The sequence below is a fragment of the Hemibagrus wyckioides genome, linkage group LG11 (genome assembly GCF_019097595.1).
Source record: "Hemibagrus wyckioides isolate EC202008001 linkage group LG11, SWU_Hwy_1.0, whole genome shotgun sequence".
Classification (NCBI taxonomy): domain Eukaryota; kingdom Metazoa; phylum Chordata; class Actinopteri; order Siluriformes; family Bagridae; genus Hemibagrus; species Hemibagrus wyckioides.
This window is the reverse complement of record NC_080720.1, coordinates 22,556,910-22,581,929: the sequence shown is the minus strand read 5'-3', so window position 1 is coordinate 22,581,929 and position 25,020 is coordinate 22,556,910. Positions and strand designations below refer to the sequence as shown.

Genomic DNA, 25,020 nt, shown 5'->3' with positions numbered 1-25,020 from the left:
GCCTCCAGTCTCTTATGTTCTTATATACCATCAGCATCACCATTATTAATGAAAAAAATGCATGAAAGAGTGAATTAAATAATTTTATGGGAGTAAGATGCTGATGCTGCTCATGGGTTCAGTTTGGTCATCTGGGTGTTGAACTCCAAACACAGCCCAACGTGCACATGTGAGCACTTTCAGCTTAGGTCACTTAGATACATGCAAACCAATAGAATATGAGTATGTAAGTCACTTTAGCGGCTTTTGGATCCTCCTTGGATCTGATTGATTGGTCGTACTATCATATGGGCTCTAATGATCCCTGGCAGCACTGTGAGGATCTGTGGAAGTGATGGAGGAGAATAAGAGAATTGCTTCAGGAGATATAGGGAGAGACAGAGAAGGTAAAGAGAAAAAGATGGAAGAGAGGAAGGAGTGAAGGAAGCAATAAAGAAAGGAAGGGACAAAAAACTTTATGCAGCTGAGGTTAAAATGTAGATGTAATATTGGTCATTTTTGGCATTACTGATAATAAAGTTGAAATATCCTTGATTGTTTTTTAAAAAAAACTGACCAAACCCATTGTTGACACAGTAATGGCAAGCTGATGTGACATTAAAATCAAAATTTGTTTTCGAAATAAGTAATTTTCTCTTTCTTAGACATTAAATAGTGATCTCACTAAAACATAGTTTCTGTCAGTTTGCTACAGTGTGGTGCTACTGTATTCCTTCTAGCAAACATAAATATTATATATAATTCTATCTATCATGTATTGTGAAAATGGCATATTGCCCACCTTTGTGTGAAACCTAACATTTTATATACAACACATATCACCTGGGGTTGAGTTACAGCTGCTGACCTATGTGGTTTGTGACCTTTCTTGAAGATGGCCCTGACCCTTGGTTTGTTTAATCTGCTTTAAATCTTCATGCAAAGAAATCAATATTGCCATCATTCTCTTGATGTGTATGAACCCACCAGACAGACATATTGAGAAAGAAGCGACAGAGAAAGTGAGCGAAATAGAGAAAGAGAGGTTCTTAAGGAAAGGGAGAAGCAACAAGGTGAGTGAGATGGAGATATAGAAACTGAAGGAGGACAAAGAGGGAGAGAGAGGATCGAAAAATAGAGTGGAAGCACTGAGAAAATGAGTGAAAAAGAGATGTAGAAAGTAACCGAGAGATAAAGACAGATAGATTAGATGGTGTTGAAATGTTGAGTTCTATACTCATCTCATCTCCCATCATGCAATTTTCAGAAGGGGACTGGTTTCCTCATATTCATGTTTATTTATAGGTGCATCTGGAATGCTTGGCTTATCCCATTTTGTAGCTAACAAGCACAGCCAAATTAGAGGTGAGAACATTGGGGAAGAGCAGTATGCAGAATTCTGTTTAAACATGCCAGAGCAGTGCTGAACTCTTATCTACTGAGACTGTTAAAGCCTCGTATCTCATCTCTACTGCTATATGAGGCATAACACGAGAGCTATATTTAGGTGCTTAATAAAATGTTTGATATTACATGATTTTATGATTTATTAAACTATTTTGTTTTACACATTTTACTCCAGCACTCATTTCACTCTGGTTCTCTCTTTTAATATTTTCTAATAATCCTGTCAAATTTCAATACTATTAACTAAGTAACAGGGGCCCTCATGGAGGGGGGGCAAAAAGATATATTTATAATCCATAATATTATCATTACAACATTACATTACATGACATTATAATAACCTGCTATCGGGAGGAATAAAATTTCCCAAGACTCAATTTTCCATCTGTAAACATAAGAAATGTTCTTTATTTGCCTGGCAGCTGTGCCCTCTAAAGCAAAAGGAAAGTGGTTTGGTCTTGTAGTCCGGCACTGCGGGTCAAATTCAGCTTGTGGTGTGGAAAGGAGTTGCACACTACAAAACATGAATCATAAATCGGGTTATCAAAAAAGAAAGGAGTAGAGAGAGAGGGAAAGAAAGCTGCAGGAGGGCAGACACATTTTAGCAGCCTAGGTTATTTTTGAATTGTTTGATTTAAATATTATATGCAGGTCAGGGCCGATATGTTAATTTGATGTTAAAACCATGTCAGTAGTTTTTGATCCTCTGAATATAGATAATAAGTTGTGAATCACAGTGTAAATACAGCAATCTTTATCATCAAATATATTAATTTAAATGTAGCATTCAGACACTTAAGTCCTGTAGGGCTTATATATATTTCCTACTACACCTGTACATAAGACATCCATTCTGCTGTACATATCATCCCCATATATATTTGAAAATAACAGCTAAGGCCAAACTGTATACCTTTAATATTTACAATTAATTGGTAAAATCAAGATAGATCAAGCAAAATCATCTCTCTCTCTCTCTCTCTCTCTCTCTCTCTCTCCCTCTCTCTCTCTCTTTGTAATTCCCTTGGTGATAGTTGGAGCTTAAGGGACAAGGCCTGTTTGATGGACTGGGGGAAATAGGGCAGAGTGATGATGGGCTTGTGGAACGGCTCACTGGCCGCTGCCTTCCCTCTCTGTTAAGTGCACTTACTCCCCCGGCCCTGCCACTTATCCTCAGGATTCACCCTTACATTTTATCTGCACTAATAAGGACCCCCTGGAATTTCAATCACTCTCCACTCCGCTGTTCTTTCCCCAAGCTTTTGTTAGGTACTATATAGAAAGACAAAAAAAACATATAATCTGATAATGGGTTTGTATTACATGAAGAAGGCATTTTGATTACATTCTTCCTTTTATATAAAGCACTTGTCACTTTATTTTCCAAGCTTTTTTTGGGTGCAGTGTGAAGAGATAGTTTTACAACGGAGTGCATATTGATTGTCCATTTTATTCGAGGCTCTTGGCAAAGCCGATGCAATCTGTTGCGGCTTTAGACTTTTATCTCAGTTAAGGGTGTAAATAAATAGTCATTTATAATTTTACCACCCGGCTGACCATCTGAAAGTCGAAATCGGTCGCACCCTCTGAGTGAGTATCATGGCTGAGATTCCATAAAGGAAACATGTTTCATATTTTCATTACGGCATATCTGTTCATTTACATCATCATTTGCAAAATGGTATTATATCCACTCCATGTGCCTTATTTAGGGCTACTAATATTTATGGGTCAGTGAGCCCAGCGCATTAACCTGTCAAAGGACCCAAATGATAATTTTGTTCTGCTTTAAACAATTGAAAAAAAAAAAATTACACGGCCATTACAATACATGAGACGATTAAGTAATACATTTTTCCCTACTGCTTCCCGACACAGTTATTCTCATGACACGCCCATTACCGGAGGGTGCAGCTATACCTAATGCAGTATTGAGAAAGAAACTCCATTAAACGAATGCCAGTGGTGCTCAGGTTTCCTTTCGTAACATTGCCCTATTGTGAGATAACGTTGTATGTTTTGTGTGTTTGCACTGTACATGTGAACTGAGATTTGATTAAGGCTACACTATTCATACATTTATTAAGGCATTCTGTATTAATTGCAGAAATGAATGAAAAGTGGACCCTGAGTGGTGTTTTTTTTTGTCCCCTATAGCATGCACAAATTAGATACAGAGCTCAGAAGATATAATAAATATTCTTCTGCTACAGAGTTGTACAGCTTGATCCAGGAGAATGACGAATATGCTACTCCCATAGTAAAAATATTTTACACTCTTAAATATAATAGTTTTTTGTTAGGATCTATAGTTCTATGAAAAACCTTAAACCTCCATGGAATATTTCCATAGCACAAAGTTCTTTGTAGTGGAAAAAAGATTCTTTAGACTATAAAGTATTCTTTATCGCACTTAGAAAAAAAGGGTTCTTTTAAGAACCATTTACTGAAAGGTTCTTTGGGGAACCAAAAATGGCTCTTTTATGGAATTGCTGCGAAACCCCCTTTTTTGTTATACCTGCCACATTGAGTTAAGTGTAAAACATTGGGGAAAAAGCACAAATATTTTAAAGTCATATTTTAGAATATAGTGTATGGTTTTGTTTGCGTGTATGTGTGTGTCTGTGTGTGGTTTTTGGGGTGGGGAGGTGTAATGGGTCCCTTGCAATAGAAAGGCATCCCATTAAGAGTGTATTACTGCCTCATGCCCAGTATTTGGTATAGGCTTCAGATAAACCAAGAATTAAGCGTTTACTGAAGATGAACATATGAACGCAGGCATTTCATTAAGAACATTTTGTTCAAAGATTACATATGCCCACATTCTCATTTCAGTGCTTGAAAAAATAGACTGGAATTATAGAACACTATGCTATCTTTTTTCTTTTTTTTTCCTACACCATTTTTGACTGATAGCCAGGAATTGACAATATTATTGTGCACTTGTGCTATCTCTTTTTTCCCCTGTGATAAATGTGCTACATATTAGTTATGATTATGTTTTCTTATTTTCGCTTGATGCACCCTCCAGTCTGGAGATGTCATGGTCAACGCACTGAATGACAGATGAGCAATTACTTCAACGATTTCAGTGCCGCCTTTGCTGCATCACAAAACAACATGGCTGACAAGAACACAAAAATCCATTCTGAGCACATTCATTCCACTACACACTGTGTAATGGGCTTTTCTTGTACATTTCTAACCATTAAATACCAAGCAATTTATGTGCACCATTTTTTTTTTGCAAATGAGTTCATGTGCCATATGAAAGCATTTACACAAAGCTATGTGTCAAGTCATATGTTTCAGCATATAGCATTAAATTGAACTTGTAACACAACTGCACAATATGGATTAGCTTCGTGTATCATTCATCTTTGCCTCAGGCCTGTAGGTTTGAGTGAGGGTTGGAGATAGGCTTTGTCTGTTTCGGGCCAGTAACACTCAACCACAAGCATCTGCTCCATTAACTGCAAAAATCAAAAGACAAGCATATAAATTACGCATGGTAAATGAGCTTGAACTCATTTTTTGTACACTTTAATATAATGCAGCACATATATGCTTCAGTGCATTTTAAAAAGGCAATTTGCACCACTTATTACCAGTTGCATTTCCTGCATTGGCAAATCATAGTTTCTTTATTTTCTTTATTTATTTTTTAAAGTGGCTGTTGGGCAAGTATGTGCCACAAGCCACCTGATTTACCCTGGCAGGGTTCATTACATAGCACTATTACAGAGGTGAAGCCAGACATGCCTCATTATTGTTTGGAAGTGCAATGTTGAGCCGATCATTCTGCTTCTCACAGTCCAATAATAGCACACTGCTCAAATGAAGACATGGCAAAGATTGGTTGTAATTACGGTTCATGACTGTGTAGAGTTGTTTTTTTTTTTTTTTAAATCATAAACATTCTTACTCTTCTTTGCCTTCTTAACAAATCATTATATTTGTTTAAAAGTGCACTTTTGGAAGGAAGGCTAAAACAAGGTCATCAAGGTCAAGAAATATTTTTATTATATTTTTCAATTTTCTTTGACATTTTGTAAACTTTAGTGGATAAATTATTTAATGCAGAAGTGGTCCGTGTTAATGCTGTAAAATCTTGACAAAAATAGAGAGAAGATAGCAGAAAAAAAATGCTGCGGGTAGCTGTTGTCCTGACAAAGTGTCTAAAGAGGTCTGGATGAGTTATAAATCCAAAATCAAGTCAAAGAGACTCAGCATAATCTTTAAAAAGTACTACTCTGTAAAGTTCACACAGATATCAACATCACTGGCCGGGTGTATATAAACATATGATGTTTTGATTATGATGATATATGATGAGGATGAATTTCTTCCGGTTGAAGATTCTGAATGAATTGTTTATGTGAGCCCATCCAGAATTTTATGATTTTGTGAAATCATGTACACTACACGATATTCGGAGGAGCATGAAAAAATGATCGCAGATTTTCCACAGACTTGGGCCAAGATGTGTTGTGGGATGTCATCACAACACTCATTCAGCCAAAGCCATCTTCAAATTTATGAGTGCTGCTATCACAGAAAGTAATTACATATGCGTCTTCACTGGTAGTTTAAAAGACAAAAGTAGTTTTCCAAAAAAAAAAAAGCACAAAAAAACATTGACAAAAGCCACAACACTTTCGGCCACAACAATCACAAAATGTATCCTACATTGAAATATAGAATTTCAGTCTATATGCATGCTACATGTAATCCAATCCAAAGTTACACACACACACACACACTTTTTAATCATTCCGCCAGTGTTTTGTAATCAGTTTTAAATGATTTGCACCATCCGATTATTACGTCCGATTATTACGCAGACCTCAGGAGTGTGTTTGTGACCACAGTAAAGTTCACATATGAAACAAACAAAAAAAGTTAATATTTGCCAGAATAAAGATGCTCCTGTTAAAAAAGAATATAAAAAAATGCACATATTATGCTAACATTAAAAGTCTGTACTAGAAATATAGATTTTATTTCAAGAAATATAGAATTTATTAAAGCTTATTAAAGCTTCTATTTTTTTTTCCTTTCCTTTCACTGTGTGCAAGTTTTAAAACCTCTTTGAATGTCTGGCAAATATTAAAAACTCAGCCAGCTTTAATGAGGTCAGTTTACATCTGCATGTGCCTCAAAATATTAGGCTGACACTCCCCCAGACCACAGACCTCCCTCTGATACCCCTCTGATACCCCAGACACATCTTATTTCCCAACTCTTTTATACTAAATATATCCAAATCTGTAACATGAATTAAGATTTTTTTAAAAAGAGGATCGTTTTATTGCACCAGGCGCTCATAATGATCCGAACACACAGGCAAAAAAAATATGCAAACATTCACTCTTTTAATTTTCCTCTATTTAATTTTTTTTTTTAAATGATTACCAAAAATCTTGATCGCATAAAAGTTTTGTTTTGTTTTTTTGGATCGCCCTAAATTTTTTTTTCTTTTTTTACTCCAACTGAGTTGCATACTATACATTTTTTTTTAATTCAGATCGACCTACCAGTTGGATTGTTGCTGGATTATTAGGCTGAATATAAATATAGCCGGCAAAAGCAATTGAAAGCTTCTGCTAATTCTCCTGCCCCCTCCGTGTGTTGAAAGTAATCCAGTATGAGAGTACATCCAGTGTAAAAATAAATAAATAAATAAATATAATATGTCTCCAACCTTTAAGACACCAGCCAAATCCTTCCAGAGACAATTACATCAGGAGCTCAGAAGGTCTGCAAAGTGTACGCCAACCTATCCACTGACAGCAGATCATGCCTGCTCTACATCTTTATTCATGAGGTTAGGAAGCACAGCTAGTTGAAGACAAGAGAGGCTTTTGTTTGAATCGGAGCCAAAGAACAGGCTGTATGCACATGTAGTTATGAACCTAAGAGGTGACATTTTTTTTTTTTTTAAACACGACGGAACTATTCAGCTCATGTCAAGGCAAGGCGTGCTTGTCTGAAAGGCTGGATGGAATGAAAAGGTTTTAATGTTTTCTCCACATTGTAACACCAGAAAGGTGGTCATTATTGGCAAGCAATGACAATGTTTTTCGACTCTGAAGAACATTTTGGTCCTGAAATGAGATTGCATGTCCTTGCTACTCAGTCTTTATGCTGTAAAAAATATCTGCACTCTCTTGTGATGCATTCCGGAGGTTGTATAATGTCTTTATTATATCAGTTGCTGGTATCATTATCATGCCACATCTAAAATCAAGCGATGCATTCTGACCTTTTCTTAATCTTTAATCACTTTAGTGAGCCTAGAGAAGAACATAGAGTGGCAAAACATATTAACACTTTAACTTTCAACCCTAAAAGAAACCAATAAAAATATATTTTACTTAAAAACATTATATATTTTTTTTAATTGCTAAGATGCAGTAGACAAATCTCGGCTTTAAGACTGTAGTTTTTCATAAGTATTTCTGTTTTTATTTAGCCTAAACTAGGGGCAATATTTTCATAGAAAAGTAAAAAAAAAAAAAAAAAAAAACACGTTTATTTTTCACACAGCTGTTTATATCTTCTAAGGTACTGGTTATATCAAACCAATTTCTGCTCTCTATATTTAGAGATATTTATTCATAAGTATATATAAAATTTAAATGTGTTACCTTCAACCACTTTCAAGTTTATCCCAGCAAGTAGTAAAAACACATCTCAAACTGAAAGACTTACGGTGACAAAATAATTCATTTATTTATACTGATTTCCATCCCGCCGTCAGAACAGAATACCAGTGTACTTGTACAAAGGGTTAAAACTGAAGTCACATGTGTCAAGTCTCTTCACACAGTAAGGGAAACAGGTCTATGCAGACCTGTGAATCCATGAATTGCGAAACACTATATATTTGAAGCACAAGACAGAAAAACTGTGATTTTCGTACAGCTCGGCATACTGAAATATTTAGAAAATAATAGCATTTACAATAATGAAATAAATAATAATCATTCCCAAAATTAGCATTTTCAGCTGAAAGCCTACTCAGGTGTCCTGCATTTAGACTCATTACCATCTTTTAGTAAAAGAGGACAGCTTTGGAATGATTTTGTTTGGAAAGATGGATCAAAGAAGACAAGTTGGTGGGGAAGGAAAGTTCTGCGGCTGAGAGATTAATCATGAGTCAAGTCAAGTAGCTTTTATTATCACTTTAACTATATACAGGAATGAAACAATGTTCTTCCAGGACCACGGTGCTACACAAAAGACTGAACTAAAAGAGACAACACAGAACTAGTATACTACACAGTACTACAGAAAGTGCATGTGTGGAAACATGTACAAGGAAGCGTAGGACAGTACAGTATAATAATTCACAGTGGACAGAGCAATGCCAAGCAGTACACGATTTCATAATGAATTAAGTGCAGTAGTAAAATGTGAATGTTAACAAAAAATGACAATAATGATATATTTATATAAAGATATAGAAAAAAACAAATGCAGCTCTTTTTATAGTACATATATTTTAGTACAATCGATAAAGTGAAAACATGTTATTGTTATTCCAGAATGAAAAAAATATTAAAACTTCAAAAAACTCAGAAGTTCATCATTTACGTAATGCTCCCTGTTGTTAGTGTTTTTTAGGTCAGTGTGTTACGAGTGATAATGTATTATTTTTGTTGTTGCCAGCGTTATTGTTGAACAAGCTTATTTTGAGAAATGTATGAAGTGTTTCATTGGTTTAAGCGATTTTTGGAGATAAGAGTTGAACTATTTGTCCAAGGTTCCGGTTGGTAATGCAGACTGAATGAAGTACAAAAGCTTTCTGTAGCAGATATCTAAAAGCCTCAATGATCTTAAGCTTTTTTTTTTTTTTTTTAGAATATGTAAAAATGATTGAGATCTCTTTATATTTGCAGTACTATTGTATTTTCTGTGCTCTTTTTAATAATTCTAAACATACCTTTAACTATGATAGTAGGTCTTGGATACATTTCATAATTACCAGGGTCCACACACACTAATATATATTTTTTTGGGGATATGCTGTATCGCAGATTCCTGGGCAGGAAACCAACCCAGTCACTGAGGGTTTAACTGTCAGTGCCAGTCCCTAGCTCAGATAAAATGGGAGGGCTGTGTCAGGAAGGTCAGAAAGTGCATCCGGTGTAAAACCAGATATATATAAATATAAAATCTAGATGAAATGCATTTTCAGTGATTTTTAATTCAATAACCATGTGCTCAAGTTCTTCTATGAAATTTGTATTCACGAGGAAGTCGTAATTACGTTATCAGTTGCGTTCCAGTCACTTCGGATGGAGCAAAATGGGGGTACACCTTCTCTTAATTAACTACAACATACAGACAGCAAAGTTTTTTTAACTTTATTTTAGAAAATGAAGAAAAAAAATGTGTAGAAGTGTTTTATTTTTATATATATATTTTTAATCAGTTTCCGAAGTTATGTACTATAAGCTTTGTCACTACATGTTATATTGCAGTCAAACCATTTCTCTCATATAGTTCTTACATGTTAACCAATTTGCTTGAATTTCAGTAACTTGCTGCATATTTTAAACATAATAACTGAAATCAGCTTTTGAGATAAGTAAACATGCAGTTTTAACCAAGTATACTATCAACTACAGACATTGCATCAATTTAATTCTGACATTGTTTTACTGACACAGCTCCAACTCAGAAATTCAAGGTTTAAAAGAAAGTCCATAGTTTCTCACTGTTAATTACAGATTGGTGTTCACGTGCGTTCGACTTGTAAATACAATCTTTCTGACACGATTACCCCTAATCATCACCCCTATATAAAATTCTGTTTTTCAGTGTCTATTTGTCAAGCTTTTGTTGCTGTTGTTGTTGTCATGTCATGTTTGTTGTGTGTGTCACAGTCTCGCCCATAGTCTTTGTTTTTGCTTTCTATTCACAGTTTATGGTTTTTGTTTTTCACAGTTTTGGTTGTTTGTGTTTGTGTTGCATTTTGTACAATAAATTGTTTGCACTTGTATCCGCCTCCCATTTTTTGACAAGAGTTAGTCGTCGGATGAATATCCCGGCTTTCCTGATTCAGGTTTTCAGTGTGTGTGTACTCATATTAACAGCCCTGTCTCGCAAAAAAAAAAAAAAAAAACCTACTAGAATTATTATTATTCATAAATTACAATAACTTACATATTATAATAAAACGTACCAAACTTTGGCTTGAATGCATTGCTTGCAGATATACAGCACCAACTTATTTCAATCAAGCTAACTGTGAAGCTTCTCCTCTTTTCTGCAAACACTTAGACTCGCAAGTCATATGGTAATGTGGCATGGTAATACAGATATGTTGAAAATGTGCATAGTTTTCCCCCTGTAAATTCTGACTTGTGAGCCCATTTCCATTTGCAGAGAAGAAGAGAAGTTTCATTAGCTTGGAAAGTCTTGTCATATGTAGTAATATGTAAGAACAACCTTGCACATGAAATTGGCAATGATAGAGTCATTTCTGACACATTCTTGAAATAGCTTAGTAGTAGATTTTAGTTTTGAAAACTCTCATGCATTCTATAAAATGTATTTCAGTGAAAGTTTGATACGTTGCCAAGCAACTAATGTATAGAAGCTGCTGTAAATGAGCTAGATGAGTTTTTTTTCCTCTGAGAGACTAAGTTGCATAATAATCATGTACAATGTGGACAGCTTCTCTAATATAATTTTATATAAATGCCCTTGATAAACATATGCACAAATAAATTCATCAGTAGATTCTTTTAGGCTCATATTACAATTTTTTCAGACTTTCTGCAGTCACTGTAGACAATCACAAATATAGTTAATATTGGTTTGTGCTGGTGTATGTAATCCAAATGCTAGAGTTGCTTGATTACACAAATTTACTGTACTGTAAAAAATAAATAATTAAATAAATAAATTAAACAAACAAACAAACAAATAAATAAATAAAATAAAATGACATTTTCAAATTTAACCAGCTGGAAAGGGGTCCCATGATCAGGAGAAAGATGCCCAGGATCGAGTCCTGTTCTTGAGGAAACTTGTAATTAGAATTCAAACATGATATGATGATCAAATTTAAAATCAGAACATACCTAGTCAAAATCTTAAGAGCTGAATTAATGAACAAGGTGGAAAAGCGTGATTTGATTGCATTATAAACTTTTTTGGCTGAATTGAAGCTTGTTTTGAGTTGATCTGTGAGAGACGGGAGGTGTTCAATTTTTTTCACCTGGTTCTGCTTTCAACGTCATGCTATCATACAGCATTTGGCAATCTAGGGCACGGTGGCCATAATAACATGTTTAGTATCAAGAGCTTTTTCAGAATATTTTTTTCAGCAGCTGTCTTCCGTAATGCAGGATTTGTGATTCCATCTCAGGCTTGGCACGCTTCCAGTCTTTCAAAATGCCTAACATCCTTCAGCAGGCTTCCTGGAAGCTTTCGAGTAAAAAAATATAAAGGGTGAAAAGGGTGCTATAATTAGCATATATTTATGTATGTATCTGAGTGGCAGCGGAAAAGTTTGAGTATAGAGGCCGACAGTTCATATTTATAGGGAAGGAGGGAAGATAGTTATTGGGGTCAATGTGATATTATAGTAATAAGGCAAGCTTATGTTTATTTTATTTATTTGTTTGTTTATTTGTTTATTTATTTATTTTTCAGGGGTTGGGGCTTAACACCACCACTTTTAGTTTAAACTGAGGTAAACTGTATGGAATATATTTTCCAAAAACCAAAGGTTAAATGGTTCCCCTGATGTACTTATCAGTGCTTCACAATAAAAATGGCATAATTACACTCATCACTTTTGGAGTCCATCTACTTACTCGCTTTTTAAAACCTTTTTAAAATATTTAACACTCAGTGAAAAAAGAAGCTTGTTGATATTTTTTTCACTTTTGTCTCTGGATTGAATTGAAGGTGATAACTTCAATAAAAGTGTAATCATTAATGTGTCTGTAACCCAAAGTAAAAAAAAAAAAAAAAAAAGCTGTCACATTTGGCCTGAAATGTCTCATTTTCATTATTTCTGTAATTACTTTTCCCACAGATTATACATCTTGATTTAAGAGGAAAAACTATTCCATTCACAAGCAATTGGATGAGAGTCATATTTGCCCTTGGCAACTGAAGATGACGTTACTATGGAAATGGCTAGTGCTGCTATCAATCACTGGCTGCCTTGCAGGTAAAATGTCTCATGCGTCATTTTATTTCCAAACCTCCTTTCCTTCTCTTGTTTTCCATTTTCATTTTAGTTTCGGCATACATGCCATGTCATGTAAGGCTGTTTAATGTAATTGTAGGGGAAACTGATGGACTTACAGTAGGTTGTGTTTGAAGACACATCGAACAGGATTAAGATGTAGCAGTGCCATGACTCAATTTACCTCTACATGTTTAGTATAATATTCCATTCAAGGTATAAGTACCTTCCAGATAATGCTTGTAAAAAGAAATTTATTATGGGGAAATGGTAGCTCGGTGTTGGGCTACTGTTGAGAGGGTTGTGAGTTAAAATCGCAACACTATCCAAGCTGCCACTGCTGTACCCTTAAGCAAAGCTGCTAACCCTCAACTGCTCAGTTATAAATGAGATAAATGTAAGTTGCTCTGGATAATGGTGTCTGCCAAATACCATAAATGGTATTATGACTCACCATATTTGTACACTGTAAAATCTCAAAAAAAAAAATGAAACATTCACACACAGACAAAAATGTGAATAAACTCAAATCGAAGATAACATTTCTTAAGTTAAGAATGGATTATGGATTATATTAAATTTATGTTTTGAGTCATAAACATAAACCTTTATTTATTTGTTACATATATATTATAGCAAAGTGAAATGAAATTTCTTTGGATATCCCAGCTTGTTAGGAGGTTGGGGTCAGAGCACAGCGCACTTGGAGCAGAGAGGGTAAAGAGCCGTGTTTAGGAGCCCAATGATGGCAACTTGGCAATGCTGGTCTTAAATCCCTGACCTTCTAATCAACAACCAAGAACCTTTAATCGTTTAAGCCACCATTTACCCCAACTTGAGTTTATTATCCAAAACTCATCATGTTAACTGGAGTTAAAGTTATAAGTTCATGTTTTACAGAGAATGGAGATTTAATGATTTATTTTGGAAGCATGGCATAACACTGATGTACACTGTTTTTTGTCTGAGGAATCTAGAGTTTGAACCTCTTCCCTTTTCTTCAATCTTTCCTCACCAAAACCTCATACTGTACCCAAGAACTGTATCCACTGTGCAGGCTTCCTCCCCAACGTTAGTGCAAGATCAGGAGCTTTCTGAATGATCCATTGTGTTTCAATAACAAAGCGTTTATTTTAAGCTCTGCCCTTCATGCAGTCATTCTGCAGCCTTTTACATTCAGTCTCGCATGCTTTCATTGGGTCTGGAGTCCTATCACTAGTTCTGGGCTTGTCAGAGATGATTATCTGAAACCTTTGGATGGAACTGTGTCCGTATCTCCTTCAGAAAGCACTATCTCTGTGCTACCCTCTGCACTTCTGGGACTTCCAGTCAATTCCATTTTCTCTCTTTTATTTATTTATTTTGCAGATTTAAAGCTTAAATTTAATGTGAATTGAATGACACTTTTATGATAACCAAGTGCAAGCACCTTCAAACAATACCTGTTCTGTTTAGTGGGAAAAAAAACGAAGTGTCAGGAAATGTAATCACTTCAGCCAGGTAGTGCAGAGGCAGACATGAATCACAGCTAAGGCTTGACAACTCTGATGAAAGAAGAGATTTCAGAAACAAAATCCCGTCAGTGCATGTCATGCCTCTGAACTCTGCTGAAGATGATCTGCGCAGCACTTCTTGATACAAGCAACACTTACAGACTTCAGATTTAAAGCTTACAGAAATAAATAATTGAAGGACTTTTGACTTAAACGTTGGCTAAAACTAATAGTTCACCATTTTTTCTTTCTCATTCAGAGCAATAATTTCAGACATGGTATTTTAATGGAAGGATTTGTCGCCTCACAGCTCGCCCATTTCATCCTGAGTTTGACTTACTGTCTACTTTTTCATGCCATTTACTTGTCTGTGTGAATTTCTTTCAAATTTCTCAGTTTGGTGGATTGACTATTCTAAATTGACCCAGGTGTAAATGAGTCTGTAAATGAGTGTGTCTGGACTGGACTCCCTTCTAGGATGTGTTCCATTATCCCACTCGGTGTACCCCAGGATAGGCTCTCGATAGCTCTAGGAAAAATGTTTACTGAAAATAATGAATAATTTCAGGGTAGTTCTTGTCCACCTTATACAAGTCCAGATTTTTATTTTCAGGTAACATAATAGTTCAGTCATAAAACCTAGAAAACATTCACTGTACTATACACAGAGCATGCAAGTACTTTTTAGGGCTTTTCACACCTGAAATAGTTAAACCTTGGTCATAAACTCTGGGGAAACGGAATCCTGGCTTTCACACCGTTCATACCAAGCATTAACAAATAATCCATATTCATCATCTGGCATTGTACATTCCTACACCCTGGGTTAATGTTTTTATTTGCATATTGGCACCATAAACAACAATGATTGGATAAATACGTCACATGACCTTATAAAATATTGTTTTGTCGCAGCAATGACAAAAATAGGTAAAAAAATAATCTAAAACTTCTAATGGTTTATATTTTTTCCAAAGGTCTAGGTATATATTCTGCTATAAAGGGCTACATCTTTAAAGGAAGGACAGGTCTGCCATTCAAAGACAAGTATAGTTATCTTTCACAGCTTTGTAATATTTCTCAGCCTTTTTCAGTTTGTCATGTAGTTGACCAGGCGTTCATTGATAATCATCTTCTGCCAATTTTTCAGTCAGTTTCTTAAACTGTTGGTTGTTTCTGGCTGCCATCAAGTTTGTCCTGAACAGGCTTTTCTGATTGTAAAAATATTTTGAAAATATTATATTTAAAATTATCATAAAAATATATTGATAAATGTAAGAAAAGAAAAATGTCTCCTCTTTGCCCCAATTGACTTGTTTTCTGTCACAATTTTATATTCGTTTTTTTTTTGTTTTGTTCCTTAATCCCTGCAACTGCTAAAGGGTTTCTGTGACTATACATTTGGCATCACAATGTGGGTAAAAAGCCTTGGGTAAAAAGTAGTGCTAACTCCGCTTCTAAATTACAAGTGTGAAATGTTCCTCTACCCCCTGGTCTTGTGGCTATGCATTTATGGTCAGGGATACTGCAGAACTGAGACACATGTAAAGACATGAAGAAAAAAAATCAATGTGGGTAAATCACTTTAGGGAAGGTCATTTGTCCAGCAACCCATGTAGATTCTGCCTAATTAAATAATAATAATTTACCTAATTAAACAAGCAGTATGTTTATTTTTTATTGTTTGCTTCCAATTAGTCCAATACCCTTCTGACATATTTGCTATTACATGAAACTTTTTTTTAACAGCTCTTGCCCTTGTTGTTTAATTGCATTGTGCATTGATTATTCCCAACTTTTTCTGTTTTTTTTTGAAAACTGGGAGTAAATACATGTAGATATTTTCTCTACAATAAAGAAAAAAAATAGTATTTGCACACTTTTGTTTTTGTGCATGCAGCCACTTCACTTTGTGTGCATAAACATGAACAAAATTCATAAGCATTAAAAGTGATTAAAATAACAAAATTGATAGGGTAAAAGCATATTCAGATACAAAGGGCCACAAATGGCCAATATTAGACCTTGGTTGTAAAGCTTTTACAGCTTGGAGACATCTATGGTATGAAGTAATGGGCTTTTTGCAGCATTATGGTTTCAATTTTGGCCCATTTCAAAACCATCCATAATTTTCGATGGGATTGAAGTCAGGAGACAAGCCGAGGCCATACAAGGCCTTATTGAGTTCTTTTGGTGCTATATTTTGACCCGTTGTCATGGTGAAACCTCCATATTTTCCCCAAATTCAGTTTATTGTTCAATGAGATTCAATTCTCCTCTAATATAACCCAGTACTTCACTCAGTTTATCTTTCCTGCTTTGACATGTAAAGCCCCAGTACCTTTTGCAAAAAAGTAGCCCAATATCATGATGCTCCCAGCACTGTTCTTAACCACACATGCTTCCGAAATTACATAATATGACAGTACTTACTGCATTTGATTCAGTTTCTACTTCTTAGCTGTTGAAACAGTGCATACTGATCAGTATTTGTGTGTAGTATGAATACAATCCTTTACATACTACAACAGGCATGTAGGCATTGACAAGTGAACTATAATAACAACCACAAAAAGGTTTTCTTTTCTTTTCTTTTTTTTCCAGAAAACGTAACTGTTTTCCCTAAATAAGCGCACAGTTTTCTCAGGTGTTGTTAAACAAGTACAATTTAACCACAAGGAATAGTGTTTAATAGCTATAGCATTTACACTCAGCTCTTGTCCTGTTGCTTTATGGGATAGCAGTGTCCATTGGTTATTACTACAGAATCTATGTGGAGGCTGTCGTTCATCTGGATATTTTGAATACTGAGAACTTGGACATATTACTCATTTGGCATACTCCATTTCATTTACTGTAGAGTAGTAGAGATATTTAGACACAGCTTATAGGTATTGTGATATTAGGATTATATGCACAAACCCTCTTTCTCCATACATGATAAGCTGAATTATTACTGGAGTTCTATTTTATCTATGCTTACTATGACCAGTGTATATTGTTCTGATTTGTTGAAATGGTTCGTATCTCTGTGCATCCTCTGAGCATAGTAAGTTTGCGTGGGTTGTAGGAATGGAAACGACTGCACTACACTTTACTTCATTGCCTATTGATCTGTGTGTAACTGCAGTTCCTACTGCTTTCAGATCATCCTGCAACTCTTTTCATGTGACTGCTATCAATTAGTAATGTGATTAGTTGTGTCCCTTCGTTCCACTTGCATATGATCAAACCAGTTGTACTGACTGAGCTGTTTAAGGCTGTTGTTGTTATGGCTCTGTCATTTTTTTTTTTTCATTCAAGTGTCATTTAATGTTATTCCTGAGAACTTGAAAATATGAATGTAGGCCTACCTTGATTGCTACTTGTGTGAAATCTTCTCAACCAGATATATTTTCCCTTGATCAATTTAGTATTCTAAACATACCTTTGCTTAGCTGTTTTTTTTTTTTTGCTGTTGTTGGCTGCTGTTCAGTCTCAGTGAAAGGTTCTGTATTTGCTTCTAAATTATGGAATAATCTTCCCCTTTATATTCACTTGGCCTCGTCAGTGGAGATTTTTAAGTCTCAGCTGAAAAAAAAACCTTTATGCTTTAGCATTTGAATTAGGGGAACCTTGAGTACTGGAACTATTTGTTCTGATATTGATTGCAGCTTTCATTGCAGTTTATAGTGTTCAGGGTGGTTTTAATGTGTTTGTCATTTTACAATTTTTCGAAGTCCTAATTGTGAAGCTCTTGGGTCTGTTGTTTTCAAATGTGCTATTGAAATAAAATTGAGTTGAGGTGAGAGTATGCTCTTGAATACATCCTTTTTCCTTCACCTTTACAAATACAAAATGAAAAAGAATTATAATTATAGATTTGAAGTATATATGCACTGTTGGTAAAAAAAAAAGTATTTTTTCAGGCTTGCTCATTAGGGATAAAATAATGATAAAATAGTAAATTTAAACTTCTTTTTTCCTCATCTTTTTTTTCTCTATGTTTCTATACTTCTGTAAGGCTGCTTTGGGACAATGTCCATTGTTAAAAGCGCTATACAAACAAATTGAATTGAACTGAAATAATTTCTTAGTAATAGGCGGAGTAAAAAGCCTCTAATTCAGTCGGATTAAAACTATGTAGAACTGCCATGCTGAATGGAGTATTGAATTAATCTCTCTGTATGTACATAACATTAATGTACACTTAAATTATGTTAATGACAAATGACATTAGTACTTTATATAGTGTACTGACATTAATATACATTAGTACTGACAGTACATTAAGTACTGTATATACAGTATGTCAGTTAAAACAACTGTTATTTCTGGTTTATATAGAGAATAGAGTAGTATTCATGTACAGTCCATTAAAGTACACAGACAACTTAAATATAGACATAAGTGTGTACAATAGTTTTGTTGCAATGCAAAAAAAAAAAAACACTGACTATAAATTTGAAAGCCATTTACCAGCAGCAGGGTTAGCAACAAAGTACTGTTGGCATATTTGCAGTAAAATACTGTAATATATTCCACAGTATAAAATAACACATGATCCAGTACTTTGGCTCATTTGGCTGATGCATTTAAAGAAATGCTAACTTACAATTGAGGCAGGATACAAGCAGCTATGTTTCCTTCTACATTTGTGTTACTGATAAAAACAAAATTTTGCAGTTCCTGCTGTCTTTCCATCCATTTGGCATCTGTGTGATGACATTGTCCTTAAAAACATAATTATGGCATAAGTTTTGGTGCATAGCAAAAGAAATCTACTTTTGAGCTGTTTCCATACATAATTTTGTGTACAGATACATATTGTACCTTTTGCGCCCCACATGTCTTTTGTAAAATGTAGAGACTGTTTAAAAAAATGAATGGAAATTTGCCAACTTAATATCATTGTAATTTCACAAATAATTGCAGTTGTATGTAATATCAGAAGACAACATCAGAATGAAGCAGTTGTTCCGGATAGTGCTCAATTTAACAGCACTCATGCGACAAAGCCCATGGGTCTGGGAGCGAGCACGCAGTAGGGCATTCTGGGAGGTAGAGGTGAAAGATACTACACAGAAAGTCTCTGGCTGCAACATTTTAGAATGTCACAGCCCACATTTGTGATGTTGAGCCCATTGCAGGTTGCTACCAACCACAAGTTCTGACCCAAATGTGGATTGCCTTCACTCTGACAACCTACACTGGGTAGTGGAGGAAACTTCCAAGAACATTTTTGTAAAGCGATTGTCCATCAATGTGTCTGTGTAATTTAGGCATTAAAGTTAAATTAAACAAAACTATCAGTTCTATCAATTGATTGATTTCTGTCAACCATATCACTAAATATTTCAATGTGCTAAACTTTTCTTAAATATATATCTTTAGAAGGAAATGTAGCTACTGAACTGAAGGTTAAGGTTTTTATTCAAGGACACAAAAATAGCAGCTTGGCAGTGCTGGTGCTGATTTGAACATACATGCTTCTGCTGATAGTCACTGAACCAGCACACCTAGCGCCACTAACTTGTATTGATTGAGTGCAATGGCTTAGTGCAAGTTAATTCGGTGGGAGAAGCGGTCTGATCAATGTAAGCTATTTAAGCTAGTTGTGTTGCCTCAGTTGTTAAGGCTGGGAGTTACAAATTAGATGACTGGATGTGTGAGCAAGACCCTTCACCTCATCTGTATTCTGTACTCTAACTATATCACGGTTCTTTAAAAACATCAGCTAAATGAGGAAATCTAGTTGTTATTTTATATTATATAAGGTATTTTTTACAGGTGTATATGATCTTTGTATAGCAACCATACAGTAGTCCAGTACTGTAAAATGCACAGTATGTTTTTTTATGGCAAGATTTTATAGAGCATGTTTTTGACATTTAAAATCGGATGTTTTTTGGAATAAAAAGCAAATGGGATGTTTTTTGGAATATGGTTGTACATCAGTTATTTAATTCCTATTTTGGAATTAATGGGGCTCAGTCACATACAGGCTAAACTTGTTATATCACACATATATTGCAACCATACTGCTCTGACAATGTCTGAACTTATGTGTTTCTAGTATCTCTCTAGTCTTCTGTTAATAACTATTTACAGTATACAGTATTAAGGTTAGCCAGTTGCCTTTGATCTGAACTGCATTTACATAAAGACTTAGCATAAAACATACTCTTTCTCTTTCACCTTTTCTCTTTCAAATATTAAGCAGTGAGTGTTTTGGAGGTAAAGCTATCACTCTGATTCTGATTTGTTTCTTCCTTCTCATCTCACCAGCTTATGCAGAAGACGCATTGTTTCATGGTCCGAGGTGGAGAACAGAGCCCAGTGACCTGATTCTCCCAATCCACTCCCCAAAGCAGGAGGCTGTGCTTACATGCGAGGCTTCGGGCATCCCTCTTCCACAGTACAGGTAATAGCTCTCTCGAGCGCACGGCAACCATTTTAGCAACTGTGCACTGCTTCTGTGCTCTTGTCGCGCTGTGGGTATTGGCAAATCGGCGATGCTTGCCTCAGGAGGATTGAATGGGAGACTAACAGTGCTGATTGCTATCGATTTTTGGAGAGGAAGAGGCAGTTTGTTCGTCTCAATAGAAATACAGTAACCCACTGTAAAGACAAGCACTTCTTGTGTCTTATATCATGACCCAAATTTGCAGAGCTCTTTCTGCCGGATGTCAAGTTCATCCACAGCAACCCTGTCCAGCTAAATGGCTTCATTTTAAATTAAATGTTACACACATTTCTACATAAATACAGAAACTCCATTGCAGCTAGAGACTTGTTATTGTGCAATCCTCAGCAGGAGCTTCAGATATTAGCAAGCACAAAGCTTGATTTATTAGCCTTTCCTTGAAAGTAATACGCACTTACATTGCAGTACGATGAATGAAAAAAAAAACATTTTTTTTGCTTTGAAAATAGAAGGGATGTAAATGACTAATTTGTGCTCAAGATTTCCAAGATACTGTCCCACTTAGTCTCTGGAGGGATATCTGGCCTGAAAATAGCAGCCCAGTCTGGCTGCGTGGCAGATTGTGTTACCGAGCTTGGGTCAGCATCATGCAAATCCTCAAGTAAGTGCTTGGGGGATGGGGACAGGGAAAAGGGGCAATAACCTTGCAAGTGACATTTTGTTAAATAGACGCATTTGCTTTTATTCATCGGAGAACAGGATGCTAGGTCAACAGCAGGGGGGATCATTATATTCGTTGTGTGAGATGAGGAGTGTTAGAGTAGCTAATCAATTACTCTCCCAGCACCGCACAGAAAAAAAAAAACAAAAAAAACAAAACAAAGGAAAACAAGTGCAAAAGCTGTCTGGTGCTCTTCAAACAGAAGGAACGACTTAGATTATGCGCTTTAATTAGAAAGCTTTTGATTTATTCATGAACGTCTTGTAAACACAGGCGACGGAATAGGATGCGGTTGCTTCTGCCAATTCAGCAAAAGGAACAGACTTCTGCAGACTCAGGAACAAAGCTGGCCATGTTGCGTCGTTGCCGTCAGCAGCGTGAACAACACTCGCTATTTCCGGGTACTAAAATTATATTCTTGTAGGGGATAAGAGAAACAGCCATGTTTTTCTTAAAACTTCATGTGTACATAAGTACATCACTTCTCCATCACAGCAGGACTCCATCAGTCCACTCTTTTTTGGCAGGTAAGTAAAAAGCAGAAGCAGGATATATTTTTTTAAATGTTATTTATTTTCCTCATTCAAAAAAGGTATCTGTGCAGCTGGGTACACTTATGACATTTATTTTCCGACACTCTTAAAATTACTTACCAAAATTATATGGAACCCCGAAATGATTCCTTATTTAGAACCATTTTGAAGGGTTCAATGAATCTAATGGTTTTTTTTATTATTATTATTATTATTATTATTATTATTATTATTATTATTATTATTATTATCTATCCATTCTGTACACCACTTATCTTTCCATTCAGTTTCCCTTACATTACAAATTTAATCAACTATTCAGTCTTTTCTAAAATACATAGTTTATAAACACATCGTTTTAAAACATCCTCAAGTGTATCTACTTTTAGATATAATTCCAGAAAGAAATGGCATTGTTTTCACTTTGAACATTCTTTTTAAATTCAAGAATCATTTTAATATTAAATGTTCACTGCTCTGCAAAGGTTCTTCACACTACCTTTTTTTAAATATGGAATCTCAGTAACCTCTGTTTTTTTTTTTTTTTTTAAATTGTACTACTGGTTGCCATAGTAGCAACGTTTATCAGTGGATGGTGCAACTAGCATTCCAAATCAGTTTTCTTGCTGCTAAAATGAAACATTCTGGAGGGATATTTGGCGTTTGTATATAAAATTCAGTGTATATTTGCATCATTTCATACAAGATGAAGGAGAAGCAGTGTGTGCTCTTTGCAACGGATTGTATGTATTCTACCCTGCTAATGTTGGTAGTCATTTGACCAAATCACACCATATTTGCCTAAACTTTTTTCATCGCTGGACACACCTACATCAAGTCACCAATGATTGCTGTCGCTCATGTTGCTGGAAGTCGAAAGCTCTCATTGAAACTGAATGGCCTCTGGTCACGGCCTCTTTCGCTGCAAGTCACTGCATGTGTAAACACCCCTTTATTCTCAGAGTGTGAAGAGCAGCGAAAGCTGGCATCAGTGAGACAAAAAATTTGTGCAGCCATGTCATGAGTCATAAATCATAAAAGTGTGGTTAAACTATAGTAACTATATACTGTACCATAGTGCTATATGATGTAACAAAACTGGAATCTCGGAGGGGGGGTGAAAAAAAACAAAATAAATCAAACAATTTTTTGAGCTCTGCATCATCAGTCAGTTACAATCCATGTTTAATTGGGCGATTGCTCCGTGTCAGCTTCTCTGCGTGTGTATAATGGGCATCCAGTGATCTATTGTAATTACTTAGGCTGCATACATTTCAGGCAATGTTCCTTCTCTTTTATCTTCTTGCTGAGCAAAAGCCTTTCTTTCTTCCTTCCTTCCTTCCTTCCTTCCTTCCTTCCTTCCTTCCTTCCTTCCTTTCTTTCTTTCTTTCTTTCTTTCTGTCTTTCTTTCTTTCTTTCTTTCTACTGGGCAAACCTTTCTGCCATTTGAACAGAAATGCCTCATGAGCCGCACAGATTGTGGCTGCTCTTTCCTTGCTGCCTGGTTAGCATTAGCCAGCTAGCCTGGGAGGCCAATTCTCAGCAGCACTGCTATGCTAATAAGCTGTCAGAGGTGTTGAACAATTAGCATGGCCTGCTAAGCTTACAGCTAAGATAGCTAGCTAGCTTGATTTGCTCTTCGGATTCAATATGGGTGGCATATTTGGTGTTCGAGCTTTCAAAAAAAAAGAATAAGAAGGAAAAACACAATGCTGTTGTGAGAGGAACTGCACTGAAATCTTGTATATCAGTTATTCTAAATAACTTACACATCTTTTTTGCCACTATTCTGCATGGATGCATGTGTGACCAGATGAGGGAGAAGAGCTACTCTCAAGGGCACATCATCTATCCATCCATTTTCTGCAGCCCTTATCCTACACAGGGTCACAGGAAGCCTGAAGTCTTTCCCAGGGGATTCAGGGCACAATAACATAAACACTCACACACTATGGAGAATTTCGAGATGCCAATCTGCCTATAAAGCATGCCGTTGGCATAGGGAGATCATGTAAACTCCACAGCAGACTTTTGCAACCAAAATTGTTTGATTTTGCTGCATTTTTTAGTGCAGGTTTAGTGCTTTTTTGAGAGGAAGATTGCTTGAATTAACAAAATTGCAAGCATGGGATTCTTCTTTTAATGTCTGTCCAGTGAAGACATGTACTGTATGGAATTACTTTCTATGAGATCTGTACTAATGTTCAACTCATGAATCAGAGATTGCGTTAGCTGAATGTGTGTTGTGATGATGTCACACACCCAAATCTGCAGAAAATCTGCTGTAATGTTGAAAAAATTTGAAAAAAATCACTAAAGAATAGCACTTGCTGACAATAAAATAAAAGAAGTAAAACCTATGGCTGATGTTTTCTACAAAGTAAAAAGCCTGTCATTTTAAATAATTGTTAGTAATTTAACTAAAATTCAGCAGGAAGCGTTACAATAGTGTCGGCTCTCCTACTGTAAACGAGAGTTTATGGCACCTTAAGTCGTGATTCATGTGCAAGAGTGAAGGGGAAATGCGAAGGTAGAGGTAATTGAAGGGAACATGTCAAAACCTAGCTTACTTTGAAACAGCAAATATTTGAAGTACTTTAAACGATCTATTTGATTTCTAACGAACAAGTCACACACATCCCAGAACCATCCCAGCTCTGACAATCACACTTCATTCAAGCAAATACCCAAATCCTCAACTTGAACATCTGGAGTTCTTCAAAAGTCTTCTGCAATTAGTAGCTGATTATTTTTTTTTATTATTATTCTGCTGTTCTGAACATCAAACATTATCCATCTATGTTAAAACCTGAACAGCATGCATCCAACAGGTGAAGTCCTCTGGCTAATGTATAGTGTACAGTATTACTGAAGCAGAGAGGAGGAGCTAATGTTAAGTCAAGGACATTTCTGATCCTGCAGCAGTGAGAAGGGAAAAAAAGGAGAAGAAGATTATGTGACTTTTCCTTTTAGAGTCGTTTTGAAACCTCCTCCTATTCCAGTGAAGCTGGCATCAGCTCAGAGAATAACACCATGCCAGAAGGGGTTTTTTTGTTCCTCCGTCTCAGTTTTCTACAGAGCTGCGAACACAGCGTTGAGTCAGAGCAGAGCATTTTGGCATGACTCACAAATCTAGAACGACTCCAGATACTCCGTAAACTTGGAACTTAATTCTGGCTTTCAGACAAAATTGGGACTTCTGAGGCTTTTGTATAGCACCTTCAGGCAAAATTGATTGCATGTTTGTTGAGCATGTTGTCGGACAT

The 25,020-nt window shown here is 35.8% G+C and overlaps 1 protein-coding gene across 1 annotated transcript in view; it reads left to right on the top strand.

Moving 5' to 3' along the window:
• The window catches only part of cntn3b (contactin 3b), a 94,747-nt gene that overhangs the window by 1,192 nt on the left and 68,535 nt on the right, over window positions 1-25,020 (top strand). The window contains exons 2-3 of the mRNA XM_058403800.1: window positions 12,446-12,583; window positions 20,362-20,497. Coding sequence (XP_058259783.1) covers window positions 12,529-12,583; window positions 20,362-20,497 — 191 coding nt within the window. The 5' untranslated portion in view covers window positions 12,446-12,528. The remainder of the gene's footprint in view (window positions 1-12,445; window positions 12,584-20,361; window positions 20,498-25,020) is intronic.